Source organism: Haliotis cracherodii, unplaced genomic scaffold (assembly GCF_022045235.1).
Source record: "Haliotis cracherodii isolate W230 unplaced genomic scaffold, xgHalCrac1.p SCAF_4, whole genome shotgun sequence".
In the NCBI taxonomy this organism is placed as follows: Eukaryota; Metazoa; Mollusca; class Gastropoda; order Lepetellida; family Haliotidae; genus Haliotis; species Haliotis cracherodii.
In genome coordinates, this window is record NW_027266297.1 from 39,582,214 (window position 1) to 39,602,299 (window position 20,086).

Genomic DNA, 20,086 nt, shown 5'->3' on the forward strand with positions numbered 1-20,086 from the left:
GAGGGAAATCATTAAATTGCAGGCCATTCAACCTTAAACCTTCAAGCAGTCGGCGAACTGGGGAGTCACCACTGTATCACGAGAATGCATTTACGTATAGTGATGATATATATGGAGTGAGTTGGGTTTAACGCCGTTTTTAACAGTATTCCAGTTATATCACGGCGTGTCAGCTTAATGTTGGAGGAAAGCCCGAAGTGATGCAGGTCTCCGACGTTTACCACTTTGGTGAAACCCACGAGCACGGGTATGGTGCTGACAAACCTAGAAACATAATCGGGGTGAACCGGGATACGAACCCACAATCATAGGTTTCTGGCGTGCCCAAGGGACGCAACTCTGCACAGCGAATCGCGGCGACTTAGACGACTGGGCCACCCGTGCCCCCGATGATACCAGATGTTCGCGAACAGGTGAGTATGTCTTGCCCCCCCCCCCCCCGGCGGCACCGGTGGACTATTGGATACAATTTGTAAGTTTACTTCCTTTTCACTCTATTGGTCAAACGAATACCTCATGTCAATCTCTTGGTCGCAAATGTGCCATCTGTGTCGACTCAAATCACTCACTAATGTCTACAAGTACCACGGTTTATGTTTTCCTGTACATTGTTTTTAATATGTTATAAGTGAAAATTGCAGTACGTTTGTACATTAACAACTTTGAAGATTCATATAAAAACGTCCTTTCTTCTTTTGAACACAAGCATATTTGACGTGTGATCGATGGTGTGCATTACCGTCGGTACCGTGGCAAGCGCGCACCCTCCCTCAGCTGTTTCCCTAACACAACTTATACCCCTAGTAAAACATTCCGGTCAAGCGAATACAATGCATTGAACTTGTGTAATGAGGGACAGTCTTTCATTATAATACTATTAAGTCCGGGAGCAAATTTACACGAGGCGATTTATTACGTAATTAGCGACAACGGCTTCAACCTTAATGGGCGTCTCTCGTACTACGGCACCATCGAAACCATTGACCATTGCCTCGTAAAGTCCACACATAGTTACTGGTTGAGGTAAATGAAGTGTTATCGAAAGGACAGTATAATGAGCTCTTGAGTGATGGTACATGTGACCCTAGGACTTACGCTGACCACTGGTGCGTCACGCAGCATTGTAATATGACCACAGCCTCGGGCGTTTTGCACTGACCACTTGACCCTACCTCTGGTCTTACAGCCTGTTTTATTGAATCAGAAGTCTGTATCTAACAGTATGTTAGACTTGATAACTAGTCCCCCGCAACCACTTTGGAAGTATCAACATTGTCTTTCATGTACATTTATTGTATAATTTGGATGTTCCGCCGAATTTATGATAATATTATCAGGCGAGGTAAAATGGAGTTTAACGTCGCGTTCAATATTATTGCACTTATACTAGTTTATGGACGTGCTTTCACCTGTGAGTGGCTGCTGTTAGTCTCGACTAATGCCGATTTTACAGTATACTGAATCCGAGCCGACCATTCCTTGTTTTATCCCTTTAATGCCGATTATCAGGCAGGGTAACACTAAGTACCATCTCTTTTCATTTTTTGGTATGACGCGGCCCGGGATCGAACCCCCGTCCCCCACCCCCGACCTTCCGCTCTCAGGGAAGACGGTCTTCCACTAGAATACGGAGGCGGAAATCGATTTCCGATTTCCTCAGTACTTAGATAAATATCAATAACGTTATATTGTTCATTTGAATTATATGAGTATATGTCAGAAGAAAAAACTAAACTAAAAGAGTTTTGACAAGAGAAAACAAACTATACAGTGTTTTTCCTGTCAAATACACACATCTCTTAAATATTTCGAATGAAGTATTCATTCAAAATGTACAAGGATGAGGAACACGATATCCTGAAGGTATTCCGTTTCGTGCATATATATATGTTTTTTCGTGTGTCGTGCTTGTGTTGCAAGTGTCCATCTTGATACAGGGTGAGTTGCTGGGCCATCATGAGTGAGTGAATGATTATGGTTTTACGCCGCTTTTACCAATATTCCAATAATATCCCGGCGGGGGACACCAGAACTGGGCTTCACACATTGCACCCATGTCGGGAATCGAACCCGGGTCTTCGGCGTGACGAGCGAACGCTTTAACCACTAGGCTACCCGAGTCGTTCATGCATGTGCCATTGATATTCATGATGTATTATGTAACCCTTACACCGTGTATTCCATGAATAGAACCGTGTTTTAGTGTTTGTTTGTTGTTTAACCCTTACAACGTTTATTCCGGTAATAGAACCGTGTTTTAGTGTTTGTTTGTTGTTTAACCCTTACAACGTTTATTCCATGAATAGAACCGTGTTTTAGTGTTTGATTGTTGTTTAACCCTTACAACGTATATTCCATGAATAGAACCGTGTTTTAGTGTTTGGTTGTTGTTTAACCCTTACAACGTTTATTCCATGAATAGAACCGTGTTTTAGTGTTTGGTTGTTGTTTAACCCTTACAACGTTTATTCCATGAATAGAACCGTGTTTTAGTGTTTGGTTGTTGTTTAACGCCAACACAGCAATATTCCAGCTATATGACGGCGGTCTGTAAACAATAGAGTCTGGACCAGGCAATCCAGTGATTGGGATACGATGACATGCTACCAAGTCAGCGAGAGTATTTGTGTATACGCAAATCGAGCTATACTTAAACGTCGAATCCACTACAAAGAACAAAAACATGTATAGGTAATTAGTTTTAATGGAGAGAGGACATCAACGGTAGACAGACGCGTTTGTTGAGAAATGTGTATAACGGTTTTACACATATGAAAATGGTTCATGATTGCTTCGGACAAGGAAGAGCCTTGTTGCAGTCCCACCGTTAATTACGGATGGAGGACAAGGAGAGTCAGTGAGTGAGTTGGGTTTAACGTTGCCTTTAACAGTATTCCAGGTATATCACGGCGTGTCAGCTTAATGTGAGAGGAAAGCCCGAAGTGATGCAGGTCTCCGACGTTTACCACTTCGGTGAAAACCACGAGCACGGGTATGGTGCTGACAAACTTAGAAACATAATCGGGGTGAACCGGGATTCGAACCCACAATCATAGGTTTCTGGAGTGCCCAAGGGACGCAACTCTGCACGGCGAACGAATACCTCATGTCAATCTCTTGGTCGCAAATGTGCCATCTGTGTCCACTCAAATCACTCTATAATGTCTACAAGTACCACGGCTTATGTTTTCCTGTACATAAACTGTGCCACTTACCACGATCAGTAAATGTAAAGCTTATTCAAATATTGACACTGATAGACCGATGTCCTGTGCTATTTGTTCTGGAAAATGTACACAGAACATAGATTCTTATATTGGATCATATCCCCAAAAAGATATTCAAGGATCTTGCACTGGTATACCTTCCACATTCGGGAAGCATAAGTATTCCGTTTCGTTTATTTTAGTCGGATATTCAAAGCGCTAGACATTAACTTTTGTCACAATGGTATAAATATATTCCACCAGCCATAAAGGCGACGAGAAGGTTCAAACCTTCTTAGGATAAATAGCACCGTAGCTTTAGTAATGGAGAATCATTGGTGTAAATAGTATATATTTAATTAGGTATATTAATACATATTATGTATATATATCCACGTTGAGAAATATATTCACTCGGGCTTGGAGTCAGAGCAGACCCCAGAGCAGACCCCAACTGTAAAAAAACTGCTTCATACCTGTATATATACTTGTCAACCATACTCTGTACATCACTGGCTTGATAACGGTGTTAGAACCTACACTGAAATGTCGCTCAATATTGGAAAAAGGTTGTTCATCTATATATGTTATCCTTACTTCGATGTATTTTTGTCTTGTTTGGGAATGTGACGAACCAAGTTGTTCTGATAAGTATCACACACATTTATGACAATGGCATACATGTCTTAGTTGCCACTTCAACTACATTTCACGCCGTGGAGCCTCTTGGGAAATGCACGTTAACGTATGTACGAGTACATCTACCTGGTTAGGGATGGTGGGGTGGTGGTGGTGGAAATCCGCTCACTTTTTTGCGTACACCATTATAATTTGATAGTGATTCATAAACATATGCTCATGACATAGCCGGAATCGTACAATCGACTGCTTTTAGAAGAGACTTCGTATGAATATGGAAAGGTTTTCGTCGTTTTTGATTAATTAATTAATATTATGCAATACGAAGTACAGTAACCTTAAAATCGCATTGCTATCCTGAACAGTTATATTCATATGAGAATAATCTGGTGTACTACAACGTGGATATTACAATTACAATTTGCAGTGTCATTTGCAAGTTCATCTTACTGTCCTACCATGTTGTAGCCGACGTCATGGTCATGAATACGACGAACGACATCTATTTTTTTGTACGTACATACGTTGTAGCCAATGCTAGTGCGGCTGGAAAGCAGTGGTTACTAATCACAGTGGAATGTGAACACTGTAAATACTTGGCGAGATGTGTCAACTAGGGGAAGATATCGCGGCTAGGTATATTTACAGTTGAATGATAGTAAACCCAGCGCAAGGCTAATTACCAGCCTGTATGCTTCGTATGTACAGATGAAGGTTTGAAACACTGGTGTATAGTAAAACAAAGCTGCCGCGTAGAGTGATACTGAAAATTCCATCAAAAAGCTTTACATGAGAGAAGTGACAACCCTGCATTCATTCCTATTTTGAGAAATCCACATACTATGTAACGTTATTCTGTTTCATATTTTGAATGAGTTCATATTTTTATAAATCTTTCATTCGTATTGAATACAATACTCACAGTGTGTAGTTATAACGTGTTTCGCTGTTACATTTCTAATAAGTTCATATTTCACCTGTCATGAATGAAGTACTTCAGTAATCTGAGTGACTGAGTGAGTGGGGTTTTACGTCGTTCTTTAGCAATATTCTGGTAATTATACGTCTGAGAACACAACAAATGGAGCGGTAGTTCGAAGCGAAAGATGTTGAATGATATAGATTATACAAAACACCAATGCCTTAAAGTTTAAAGAATAAGTAATGCTTAAAACAAACACAACATCATTGATCCAAACCCATATATCAGGGGTCCTAACATTGAATGACATAGGACATCTGTTTACAACTTGTTTGAATTTGTCATGATAAAGACACCAACTCCTTGAGATAAATACTGAGAGACAAATGAGAATCAACAAAAGAAATAACTTCAACAACACAAAAAGACAAGGAGATAAAACCTTACCTCGGGGAACTCCACATGGAGCTATGGTTCTTAAGTTGTCAAGAAAATCCAAAGCATATTTTCTCGCTGGTGGAAACGTTAAAACAATATGAGCACTACACGCCTGAAGTGCTACAAGTAGTATCACAGATATAATCAACATTGTTGTGTCTTAGTTATCCGAAGATAAAACACTTTCCGACACCCCGAACGCTGTCGTGAATCTGTCTGTCTTCGCATAGATCTCCGGAACGCAAAGATTACCGGAGACTATTCATGAATGTATATATTTAACTCAGCGCCCTTCCCGTGGTGTTATGACTGACAGAAACCAGTTCTTTCAGGCACGACCACGCCTCGAGATCTCACTGGTTGTGTTTCGGTTCGGTTCAACGCGTTCCTCCCTCCAGTGTCAACCAACGCGGAAGGTGGGACGTTGTTATGTGTGAGCAACTGACGTATTAAGGTATTTCGTTGTATTGGTAGCAGTGTCAAAATGTACGAATCACCTACGATCGATGAACTATAAGGAATTCAATTATTCATGAATCAAAACAGGTTCTGAAAGATCTCTCATGACGGCATACTGTTATTATTAGTAACGGAGTTTAGTAGATTCCAATAACGGATAGAAATACTGCTTCAACTAACACAAGTATACAGTATACTTGACCTGAGATCTAACATAACCGTCCTTGTAGTTTCATTGAACTTGCTATTATAATTGTTTTTCATTAACATACCACAAACTTTAGATCACAATTACATTGTGTGGAAACTATTGATTTGTAAATATAATAAACATGTTAATGAAGCTGATAATGTAACACATTGGGATCCCCAAAGACTTTTTAATTTTATTTGCAATTATGTTACATTTGCAAAGAGATCAAAGAAAAATGAAATATTGTAAAAAGGAGATAAAGAAGAAAGAAAATATGAACTGTCAATGCCAGAGAATAACCATCCTAAATTTTCTGCCTACACAGATTCCACTTGGCACGAAGGACAGAAGATAAAATAACCAATAAAAAAGTATTTTTAAAAATCCCACACTTTCATATATTACCTTTTGTAGAATCTTAGGCTTTTAAGAATGTGTGCATGTCAAATATGACTGTCATTCACAAAGCTATTTACTTCCTTACAATGTCGCAAAACTGTTTGAGGGTAATAATGTTACTCGTTTTGAGGCAAGTCTGTTGTAGTCTGTGATGAGTATTTTGTAATGTATCTATATTTTTCATCAACATATAAAACGTTACCATGGGTTTAGCGTGAATGTAAACGCGAATAACAGATGCTCATCAATATATAATTCTGTTGTAGACAAAGGTCACTTTTGATGTATGATGTACGCATTGTTAGGTGTGATCCATATAAGGACAAGTCTCATACATGGTGGTGAATTTGCAAGTCATGGTGGTCGATGGCGAAAACCATTAATAGCATCTGCAAGTCATGATGTTGTATTGCAAGACTGATTTATAATGGCTGTACATATAACACAAGATGCTTTCAACCTTAACATCAGGAAACTACGGTTGCTCTGAAACCACTAAAGTAGTGTTCGCATGCATTCAGAAACGTGAACCTGATAACTATAGCATGGGCTATTATCATGAAATGGAATATAGACAAGATATTTTTATGTTTTTTTTTAATAAAGATGGTTAGTTTCAACACTATGGTTATATGTGAACATTCGGCTTTATTTAATGTTTGAGCAACATCGCAAGATATAAGTCAATCAATTAATATACGTGAACTTCATTAAAGAAAGTCACATTACCGGCACGTCAGATTAACTAGGGAGGAAAGTTCGAAGTGATGCAGGTCACACGTTTACTATTTAAGAAAGAGCACCTACATATCTAGGATTGATCGCTTGATAACAGTGACATTAATTATTTTGGAAGTAAGTTAAATACATGAGTTTAAATTGTCCTTTTGAAATAAATAGACGTGCAGATATTTGGTACGAGAATTTTAAAGACATATATTTCAAGTTTCAGCTTTGAACAGCGATGGGTGAGTTAAAAGTTTACGTCACATCGGCAATATTTCAGCCATATAGTAACGAATTGAACAGCGATGATTTTAAACCTACACTGAATGTTTATGATACTACTGATCACGCAGAATCTAATACTGAGCTGGAGTCTACAATGACAGAACATGAGATAGTACATGGTACACAATCATTTAAGAAGGTAAGTCATCTGATTTAAATGTTATTATCGAAAATGTTCAAATTACCATGTAAATTGATTATGCCTAAACATGCATACTTTATTTAAAAGACTTACCCAACAGGGCAGTTTCCACGTGCTTGGAGCACACTCAGGTATAATAATGCCAATTTATACAAATTGCCCAAGAAATGACTCTATTAACTACAGGGACATAAGTTTTAATTCTGTAAAAGGAAAGATATTTGCAACAATGATTAACTGTAGATTCAAAACATCGGCCGAAAGTAGTAATAAAATATGTGAAAAAATAAGCAGGTTTTAGGCCCGGATATTCAACAACAGATAACTTATTCACACTAACTGCTTGTATACAATAATATTTAAGAAAATGTTTATGCATATTCTATGTTGTATACACACACACACACACACACACACACACACACACACACACACACACACACACACACACACACACACACACACATACATACATACATACATATATATTATTGTAAAACAATGTAGTCTACCTTTAAACACTGTAGAGATGGTAGTCTGAAAACAAATCAAGCCCGACTGATAGATTTGCACAGCCAAGAATGGACTAAATGAAATGAAATGAAACATGTGATTCTATTTGCAAAATAATCCCGTACTGTATTGTATGCGCTTCGTGTATTTGGGTCTGTGGCCATTCAAACGATAAACATGTGAATAATTTGAATACTTTCTCGCCACTTGAAGCAGTACAAAAACTACACATATAATTTGTGGGTATTCATTGTTCCATTTCGTAATACAACGTGTCAAAGAACAACAAATCATTCAAGTGGCAATAAGGTTTGACAAATACTGATGTAGATGTTCAAAGCTAAGGAATGAGGATACGTCGGACAATTAATAAAAAAAGTTTAAGATAAATTTCTAACAGAGAGTCGGACATGAATAATAAAAAACGAAGGCACACACGTATGCTATAATCAACATACATCAATGCTACCAAGGGTGCCTTCTCTGCAGTATATATGTCCACGAGAACCGATTCGATGGGAGAGTCTAGAAGACTTATATCATTCACAAACACATGCTTCTCTGTGAGTGTATATGTATCTATATGATAAAGAGATACGTTTGTTCATTCACACCAAGAAACCCTTGAAATGTTAAGATTACGTTACAGTATCGTTATTGGATCTTAAACAGAATCTGTCCCATAAACAATATATTCCATATTCGCCTCCCGCTTGATTATATCACTTCCCATAAATTAAATTGTACTGAAACAACTCCTAGTGGCAATATATCTTCTTCTATATAATACTAGAAAAAAAACCATGGATTAAAAAGAGCCTCTCTAAACCCAAATCGCACCCAAGTAAGAGCATATGAACATTGAACAGATGATGGCAAGCTAAGTGTTTCTTGTTACACACAGAAACTTTGAACCTTTCAACAGGATGTAAAAGTTCTAAATTTAACGGTAGTGCAAGAAAACAGTAACTTGATGCTAATGCATTGTTACAGGGACACGATTTTCATACAAATAGATAATTCATTGTAACTGGCTATGATCCAGGATTTAAATCACACACCGTCCACAAATTTATTGTTTATTTGGTGCAACGTGACATGACTCAGGTTTTTATTTCAGGACATATCTGCCATGAGACTGAACCGATATTTAAATTTGTTCTCAAGAAACACGCTCTAGCAGAAAATACAAAGTATGAGGACATCTGTTTCAACACCACTGTAAACCGCTGCGTCACGTTAAGTAATCCACAAGTCATGTTAGAAGGTGGCCGGGTCATGCACGATTTAACCCGCTTCCACACTTCCACTCTGCAGGTCGCCAGGACAAGTCATAACATCTCAAAGTAAATTGTTGATTCCTATATATACCTGCGGAAGTATTGTATGTTCGTACACTACATTCATTTATTCTATTCGCGAGCCCAAAGTTTTGTGTATTCGCGTGCACCATTTGTCAGTCTGCCAATTATTTATCTACTTACGGGTGTGTGGCTTGTGGCTGTGTGGCTGTGTGGCTGTGTGGGGGGATTGCATGACGTACTTGTTAATGAGGTTACACTCGGATTTCGGGTTCAGTTCTCACCTTGAATGTTGCTTGAGCCATCCTCAAAGTAGAATAGTACATCTTTGACACTGAGGCAAAAATTGGTAGGTAATATGACATTGAATCTTCCCCCGTTACATTACCTTCCTGCCATATTGCTTTCTTGTTGCATTTGCTTCAATAACATATTATCTTGTATCACATTGAATCAATACAATATATAGGTGCTGTGAAAGGGAGTCAATATGGAATTGACAAATGGAGGTTATATGACAGGGGTAAAGAGGGCAGGAAGGTAATATGACATATAATCAGTACCACAATAAGGTTACAAACGTAATGTTGTCGGGATTACAACATAGGTAATATGTGAGTAAGTGACATATGTGAGTAAGTGGGTTTAACGCCGCTTTTAACAGTATTCCAGTTATATCACGGCGTGTCAGGTTAATTTGGAAGGTGAGCCCGAAGTGATGCAGGACGCAGACGTGTATCACTTTGGTGAAGCCCACGAGCATGGGAACGGTTCAGACAAACTAGAAAAATGATTAAGGAGAACCCGGATTCGAACCCATGATCACCGGTGCCCTCATAACGATATGACTTGGAGGCAATTATTATGACATTAAATATATTGAGATGGAAATAGGGAGGCAATATGACATGGAAACAATGCTGAACAGAGGTAATATGAGTGGAACGTAGTGCTACAGGGAGATGATATGTCAGAGAGTCAAAATAAACGGGAGGTAAAATGAAAAAATATTGTAACAGGGTGGTAATATGGCATTGACTCAATACAACAAAGAAGTAATATGAAAGTGCACAGTGTGGCAATATGACAGGGAGGCAATATGACAAGAGAGTTTAATAGGACAGGCAGTATGCATGACAGTGAGACAGATAAAAGGGAAGTAATATGACAAGAAGGTAGAATAGCAGGCAGGTAATGTGACAGAGAGGTAATGTGACAGAGGGGGCATTTTCACTGTTAGGTAATATGACAGGTAGGTAGGCATAAAGGCAGGTAGGCATTACGACTGAAGGGTAATATGGTAGTCAGGCATTATGACAGGAAGGCAATATGACAGGTAGGCATTATGACAGGTAGGTAATATGAGAGGTAGGTAGTATGACAGATATGCATTAAGACAGGTAAGTAATATGACAGCTAGGCATTAGGACAGGTAAGTAATATGACAGCTAGGCATTAGGACAGGTAAGTAATATGACAGCTAGGCATTAGGACAGGTAAGTAATATGACAGCTAGGCATTAGGACAGGTAAGTAATATGACAGCTAGGCATTAGGACAGGTAAGTAATATGACAGCTAGGCATTAGGACAGGTAAGTAATATGACAGCTAGGCATTAGGACAGGTAAGTAATATGACAGGTAGGCATTAGGACAGGTAAGTAATATGACAGGTAGGCATTATGACTGGAAGGTAATATGACAGGTAGGCATTATGTCAGGAAGGTAACATGACAGGTAGGCATTATGTCAGGAAGGTAACATGACAGGTAGGCATTATGTCAGGAAGGTAATATGACAGCTAGGCATTACGTCAGGAAGGTAAAAAGACAGCTAGGCATTATGTCAGGAAGGTAATATGACAGGTAGGCATTACGTCAGGAAGGTAACATGACAGGTAGGCATTATGTCAGGAAGGTAACATGACAGGTAGGCATTATGTCAGGAAGGTAACATGACAGGTAGGCATTATGTCAGGAAGGTAACATGACAGGTAGGCATTATGTCAGGAAGGTAACATGACAGGTAGGCATTATGTCAGGAAGGTAACATGACAGGTAGGCATTATGTCAGGAAGGTAACATGACAGGTAGGCATTATGACTGGAAGGTAACATGACAGGTAGGCATTATGACTGGAAGGTAATATGACAGCTAGGCATTACGTCAGGAAGGTAACATGACAGGTAGGTATTATGACTGGAAGGTAATATGACAGGTAGGCATTAGCAGATGAAGTTTATATAACAGGTAGGCATTAGGACAGGAAGGTCATAAAACAGGTAGGTACCAGGGCATAGGCTTTTTCCTTCGAGGTCACTAAAGTAAGTACAGTGAACACCAATATGCCTTACACATACATTATTTTTAGCATGACACTGTATGGTAAGGAGATTATTCCTTCGTATGTTGAATGTCGTATACCAAAACACATTTGGCTAATAATCTCTGTATAACCTGGCTACTGGAACTACAAAACAGCGATGTTGTCCTTGTGTGTTAACGTGCGTGACATTACTTTTTTATCGATTACGGATGTAGATTCCACAAGCGGGTATTGATTTCTAGCTGTCGGTTACAGCAGATGTAGAAGTCTATCAGTGCATCATGAATAGCAGACTTCATTTGTGGCGACGAACATAGGGAAGTGGGCGGACCAGAACTGGCTCAGACCATATCCAGGACCGATCAATGGAATCTGTTTCATCGGATAATCGAGTCGGGATAGCATCCGGTGACATTTTATATTTACATATACATCAGAACTGGGGTCCGATTACACCTGGCTGTGCAGAGTTGCGTCCCTTGGGCATGTCAGACACCTGTAATTGTGGGTTCGAATCCCGGTTCGCCCCGATTATGTGTGTAGGTTTGTCAACACCATACACGTGCTCGTAGGTTTCATGAAAGTGTTAAACGTCTGAGACCCGCATCCCATATTAAGTTGACACGCCATGATATAATGGAATACTGTTCAAAGCGGCGTTAAATCCAACTCACTCACTCCGATCAAATGAAAACAGGAAAGTTTAATACGGTACGAACAAGTCAGCATTCAAAACTAACAAATGAATTCTAGTCAATAACGTCGACGAGGAAATTATATAAGTTGACAGAGCGTTACACCCCGAGATGAGTCACAAAGATACATATAACTCCATCATGATAAAACCTAACGTAATGGACGCGAATGCATATCTTGTTTGTCAAAAGTGGAATACATATTTGTTGTACTTCATATTGTCAATGAGTTTATTATACATGTACGTCACATTTAACGAAGTAAACGAAACTGTTTAATTGTGAAGGCTACGATCCACTGATCAAGTACAGTTGATGTCTATACCACTGCCTTATGCATTTGCACGTTTCCGAACCTAGTACAGCGAGTTGTGTCTTCTTTTTGCCGTATAAAGATTTCCTTTGTGTCAAAACATATCAGTTACAACCATGGGCCGTGTGTTTAAGCCGTCATCAAACCGTTGGAACGTGACGACACAGCCTGGACCTTCTGGATCCTCGAGCACTGTACTTAATCGGGGCTATCGGGTAGCCTAGTTGTTATGTGTTGGAACAAGAATAACACACCTGTATTTCAAATACACGTACATCTTAACACAGTTGCTTGTCATTTGTTACCTGTGGCCAGTGACTATGCATTGAAATGTTAAATAATCTTCAATCATTAATCAATCTTCATTACACAGAAGGGGCGGTCGGGTAGCCTAGTGGTTAAAGCGTTCGCTCGTCAAGCCGAAGACCCGGGTTCGATTCCCGACATGGTTACAATGTGAGAAGCCCATTTCTGGTGTCCCCCGCCGTGATATTATTGGACTATTGTAAAAAGAGGCGTAAAACCTCACTCACTCACTTCCCTTCAGCCATAATCCGCGGGCAAAATATCTTATACTCTTGATAATAGGATTTGGCAAACCAATTACCAACTCTACCAAACGTCACTGGGACGACAACAGTCAGGTCCAAATTATGACTATGATAGTCGTATAAAATACATTATCATTAAATATTTTTTTAATGTGAAGTTTACACGATATACGGCTTTTCCATTGGAGGAGATGCTAATCACATGTCCGCGAAATTGAAGTTCATAAACAATGCAATTTGACATTCATAGGTTTTTCACGAGACTGTATTCTTGAAATGACGTTAACACTGACGGACTACTTACACATTCATGGGGGAAGCCCTGGGAATTCCCTTGCACCAATACATACAGAAGCGTTCTTTCTGATCATTTAGACCCTTTAATCTTGAACATCAGAGACTTTGACTGCATGATCGTTCACCAATATCCTCGCTACGACCCATCCAATAAAACAAAACGAAGCAATCCACATCCAAACTATCGTAGTATCGACTCGATCCGTATCTAGATTGGCAGTGACAGTCTACAGCAATCTATGAATTTAATTCAGTATTTATTTGACACATCTTTAATCACCTTTCAATGACCGATCAATGATGAGTAAAACATGAAACAGCCACAGGTTCATGAACGACCTCGGAAGTCTCTCCTGTCACGTTTAACGTGTCGGCCATTTTGACGTCCTGTACTGGATGTCCATCTGTTACAACTAGCTGTTATTGTGACTGACCTACTGAGGGAGTTCTTGACATACCTTTCTCAACTAATGGGGATATTATTTGAATACATATGTTGTAAACAAACTACAACAGGTGTTTCTGTTGTGCTAGATAAGCCTACCTACTCACACGACACGTCTCTTTTTGAAGAACTATTTTATTCCGCGATACAGCTGGTTGTTTTATGGCTATCTGTGTAAACATGGAGTCACACGTACTAAATATTGCGTACAGGTGTAGGCCTACATTCTTTGAGTTAAAAAATAGTGATAAAAAATTGTAAGCTACGATCTTCATACAGTTTGGCCCTATTCATACTCCAATGAACTCACGCGAAATAATTATTATTATTATTCTTAAATGTTGTCGCGTGATCATGACCTCCTTAAAAAAACCACTAGATTCTTGTAGACCGATCCTTGTGTGAATGTAAACTATGATCAAACTTTCTTAAATTGACAACTTTATGCAAATGTGTATGTTAACGAATGTGACAGTATGAGAGTTTTTTAAATGCAGAAATTCTGTCAAAAACATAAGCCTCGTAGGGAAAAACGTCACTTACTTTATTGGATACATCTTTCATATTCCTTCTTATCCAATATGAAGTAGATCGCTTCGCAGCCCCAACCAATGTGTACAAGTATTTCCATTCTCACATACCTAGTGCTACGGTCTATATGTGTTGTATAAAACATGTACTAGGGTTTTATGAGATTTAAAACCATGGTTTTAAATATACTAAAAGTCAGAGGGGAAGTGCTTTATCTATCTTATAAACCAAATTGTATTTATGTATCAACAATTGTATGTTTCAAACATACGTTTCATGAACGGTAGGAAACGGGCGTAAAATATCTTTTCCTGTGATACCATTCCATTCGTGACCAGCTCGTGTTATTCCGGGACAAGCCGAATAGCTTACGGAAAGAGGCGAGTGGTGAAGAATGCTGCGATACATCTTCTTGGAAAAGAGATTCTGTTAAGCATTGTCATTTCTCAGCGTCTCTGTAACCTAGTGATTCACTCACTGGAGTTCCAGTCGGCAAGGTTCTGTACGCAAAAAGGTGGAAGGTTCACCGAGAATACATCGAAGCGTCATAAAAATATCTGATACTTTTCTGTCTAGGGGAGACAACTCTTTTGAGCCTGCAGTTTCACGACTTCCCATTCAGCGCTTCAGTCGGTACAATTCGGGTCCAACCGTTTCCTCCACAAAAGATATGGTGGAACAGGTTACGCTCACCTTTTCGCCAGGAGTCATAACTATTTGATAGTGATTCACAAACTCATGGTCATGATGTAGTTGGAACCGTACTCTGGATTTCTTATGATGCTGGACTGGTTTTGTCGCTATGTGAGGGTCACGGATTCAGACTGATTGTGTTGAAACTAGTGAATCTATTGTCAGTATGCATTCTCCCCAAAGCTGGCTGCGATGACCGGAATGATTGAGGTGATGCGATGTATAGCAGGACAACAGCATTTGGCAAACTGCAACTGTTAGTGGTAGATCGTGCGGTGGTAATTTGATATTTGCGTTGTGTTATCATTTCTACAGTGAACTGTGACACACCTTGTTCCTGTGGTGAATCGAACAATGGCGATGGCTTATCCACTAGTCTACCCAACTGCTATATATGGCATTAACAATTTAATAAGATATCGTTAATACATAATTACATAAAACTCTTGTGAACACGCCTTATAACAAACGCTTTTATTGCTTTAGTGTTGATAAAATTAATTTTGAACACTGTGAAAAGTAAATATTATAATTACGTGATACTACCATCATCATGCACTTATGTTCGGGGCACACAATGTTGCATAAGGGTACCTGCGCTGTCTTTATAGATGTTAGCATTAATTTTCACACGTTATTGAGATAATAGGATGTGATATGAACAGTACCTCATCATTAATACATGTAATTATCACCTGTCCAGACTAATAAAGCGGGGTTGATGATTGTTACCCTGTATCATTGATGGAATCGACCATTAACCCCGCCTGCCCTCGCCGTGAAACATGCAACATTAATGTGTACATAACACACAAGAAGATCGGGCCGTGTCGTGTTTGATGCAGAGCAGCTTATCTCTGTGAGGTAGACTAGAAATGAGTTCCTGACCAAATAAGATGAACCTGTTTTGAAATGCTCTAATCATATTTCTCTATGTTAAATAATTAAATAGAGGTTGCTCTTGGTTTGTTTGAGTGTATTACAGCGGGACTCTTTTCATGTTCCCGAGAGCAGGGCGTTAACTGACTGGAAAAGTCAGATTCACACAGAAGAAGATGAATTCCTCTGAAACAGATCATGATTTTCATTCGATAAACAAACAAGCATCATCATGTATTAATGTCACCGAACAAGTGTGACTGCAGATTTTTTCTAGTTTCAGGAGCATGTATATCATGTCACCATCTGGTGTTGAGGGACTATAATTGTCTGTGATACGACTGTCCCGTGAAGATCCGGATTAGAATTGGTCATCAGTAGTAAATCACGCTTGTCGTAAGAGGCGGGATCGGGTGGTCAGGCTCACTGACATGGTTGATGCATGTCATCGTATCCTAATTGCGTAGATTAATGGTCATGATGTCAATCACTGGATTATCTGGTTCAGACTCGATTATTCACACACACACACACACACACACACACACACACACACACACACTTTTATGTGAGGACCTCGAAGAATTAACGTTTATAGTCCCATGCCTACGTTAACTTCTCAATAGACATAAACTGTAATTATGAGTCGTTATTCCCCATATACATATATGCTCATCTCTTACAAATCGGGTTAGCTTTCGTCAACTGTAAGAGAGACGAACCACAATCTCTTATGCACAACAAACTTTAGCAAATAGTCCTCTTAGTAATGTAATCACAAATAAACATAACCCAGAGCTGTTCATGATTCTGTTTAACACTTGAGGATTATCTATCACAAATAAATATAAATTGTCAATGCAAGAGAATAGCAAGTCTAGATTATCCACCAAAACAGATTCCATTTGGCGTAAGGGGCAAAATAGCTGTGAAAATTATAAGAATGGACCGCTGAAAATGAGTGATGACACAAAAAGGGTAATTGACGCTTACTGCTATTGTGGCAGTGAAAGTAAAACATTAACATCGAAACATCGAAGAGAATCATCGACCGCCACCATAAAAGCCGTTCAACGTTGACTTTGGGGAGGATTCTAGGAGAAGGCGTTATATTACACATGACTAATCTGACATCTAAATTAAAGTCTGTGTCGGCACCACCACTGCACGGCGAATAATCAACAATAATGTTTGTGTTTTTTTCTTCCTATCAACGTTTTATACTTGATAAACTACAACTTCGTCCTTCGAGGGAACGTGACTTGACGCGGCCTTGTTTGGAAAGCCTTACAGCTGATCTTGATCAGTGTCAGCCGACGTGTTTGCATTGGGATATTGGCAAATATCATTCGAAGATCGTTTTTCATTTCGGATTATGTGATGCAATACAGTTTTGACTATTCTGTCAGGTGGAAAATTGTTTCACAAACGTTTCACCGAGATGAAGCAGTGGGAATCCTTTGTCAATATGCCGTATATGGTGGATGACGTGCTTGTTGAATGGCATTGCCTGGCCCAATCAAAATGCAAATGAATATGCGAAGCATGCACTTTATGTGTGAAAGGAGAAAATCCAATTCACGATCAGATAAATCATCATCTAATTCGACGGGTTGTTCATCTTTCGACGGAGACGAGCGACGAAGCCATTATGGATCGTTATTTCGGGTGAACAATTTACTTGCCTTTGCATGTGTTTGTGACGGGTGACATCGATGGAGCTGGAAACGTTCACCTTTTCGCGAACATCTTGTATCATCACTATCTGACAGTGATCATAAACGTAATGCTCATGGTATAGCCTGGATCGGACAATGGACTCTGCTTTTTGCAGAGATTTCTAATTAATATTGAACGAGTTTTTCTTTACATTTTGCCGACGTTTAGATCTATGCTTCGGAATTATTTGTGAGCATAAACATGATGAGATGAATACAAAAGCAATGTTTGTGATTTATATTTGATCTTAGATCAAGGATAACGATATGTTCGATCTAAGAACGAGTCTGTTTTGTGTTTTTACGTTAGACCCTTGCCATGGGCGAAGTGATCGTGTGGGTGATTGTAGATATGTTTGTTTGTTTGTTGTTCAACGCCGCACTCAGCAATATTCCAGCTTTATGACGGCGGACTGTAAATAATCGAGTCTGGACCAGACAATCCGGTGATTGACAATATGAGCATCGATCCACGCAATTGGGATACGATGACATGCATCAACCAAGTCAGCAAGCCTGACCACCCGATCCCGTCAGTCGCCTCTTACGACAAGCATAGTCGCCTTTTACGGCAAGCATGGGTTGCTGAAGACCTATTCTACTCCGGATCTTCACGGGCCGGTTGTAGATATGGGAATGACTGAAATGAAGTTCCGTCGTAACTGCTAAGCCAAATTCGATAATAGTTATATCTGAGCCAATTAGGTTGAGAAATTACTGAAAACTTAATTCTCCCCACCTCTCTCCCATTTGGAAACTAATAATTCTAACGAGGGACCTTTATGATTGCTCGTTTATTGTTTAAAGCCACACTAAAGACAATATTCCAGCTATATGACGTGGGTCCTTGAATAATCGAGTCTAGCCAGATAATCCAGTGATTGACATCGTGAACATCGATCTACACCATTGGGAAACGATGACAAGCATCAACCAAATCAGCGATCCTGACCACCCGATCCCATTAGTCGCCTCTTACGACAAGCATAGTCGACTTTTTATGACAAGCATGGGTTGCTGAAGACCTATTCTACCGCGGATCTTCACGGGAAGGAACTACATGTATTATTCTTTTGACACCATGAATACTCTTTTATTTGTGAAATATATTAAGAGACTCGAAGGGAATAAAAACGAATCTTCTATAATTTTAATTTTATTCCACCATGTTAAATTTAAACTCGGAGGGCCCGTAATTAAAAAATCAAAGAACAAACACCTAAACACAAGAAACACGTTCGAAATGGTGTGGTCACAATTACTTCACGAACAAACGGATGCGCTAATTTGGTCCGCTTATTTGTTTAAATGTTTAATGATAGATGACGTCACGTTTGGTTGTTAATGGTTTCTGAGACACACAGTTTAAACATCAAAACAGTCTCAGACCTTGAAAGGGAAAACGTTGAAAGCGCTTAATTCGTACAATTGACAGTATATTACATTCATGCCTGGCAGAAATACATCGTCTGACGTTGCCACGTCAAACCTGAGATCTATTCCCGTGGTGAAATCAAGTATGGCGAATCCCTGTCACAATAAATTTGACGCCACAACATAAGACACAGAGCCACACTTGCAAATCTCCCCATAGCGGTTGTCCAGCAGATACGAGGACGCAGGCCAATGCATGACAACGATAAAATAAAATTGTTGGAATGATTTCTCTCTGAACAATTCAGTTAGAATACAGAGTATTCCCGTAAGAAATCGAACTCGGTGCTTGGCGGTACGAACCGACGCTTTGCCATATCCGTGCGTATGATGACAAAAATAGTTCCATTCCAAAATGGTTTTATTAGACTTTGAGAAGATGAACTTCTGTTCACTGTTTTGTGCTGTTGTAGTACCGTCGCCTATGAGACAGTGCGGCTTGTATCGGTTTGGGCAACGATTGAATGGAGATAATAAGAATGACTAAATATAGGCGAACCCTGCAATAGAGAATATGGTTTGGATGTCAGTATGCGTGTGTAGACGTCACAGCAGGCTGACACACGCAATAACTATATTGTATATACGGGGCTCAATATAAACTCGGTGAGTTGGAAATAGACCAATTTCAAAGAAGACATACACAATGTCTAAATATAAATGAGATACGTTGGGAAGGGTGGCGGTATACCTTTATCAGGCCTATATGTTTGAAACTGAAGAGACAAGTATGGTTGTGACACGAAGGAATGTCAGGGTGCAGTAGGGTGTATGTCTTCTAGATTTCATGATATAGTCATCATATGTCCAAACGTACCTGACCGTGTGGACCGTGCTTATGATTGGTCTGCAGCACTGCAGTGTATCGGAAGGCATGCACTGTAGCTAATGTTGTGTCAACGTACTCCACCCGATCCCGTTAGTCGCCTCCTATGCTTGTCGTAAAAGGTGACTATGCTTGTCGTAAAAGGCGACTAACGGGA

The 20,086-nt window shown here is 39.5% G+C and overlaps 1 protein-coding gene across 2 annotated transcripts in view; it reads right to left on the minus strand.

Annotated features, from left to right (window-relative positions):
• Positions 1-5,543, minus strand: part of LOC139478489 (uncharacterized) — a 52,556-nt gene extending 47,013 nt beyond the window's left edge. Inside the window, exon 1 of one of the 2 annotated variants that reach the window (XM_071260975.1) lies at positions 5,215-5,539. In XM_071260975.1, coding sequence (XP_071117076.1) covers positions 5,215-5,356 — 142 coding nt within the window. In that variant the 5' untranslated portion in view covers positions 5,357-5,539. Of the gene's footprint in view, positions 1-5,214 lie in introns of both variants that reach the window. The other variant, XM_071260976.1, reaches the window with a different exon arrangement.
• Positions 5,544-20,086: the final 14,543 nt, after the last annotated feature.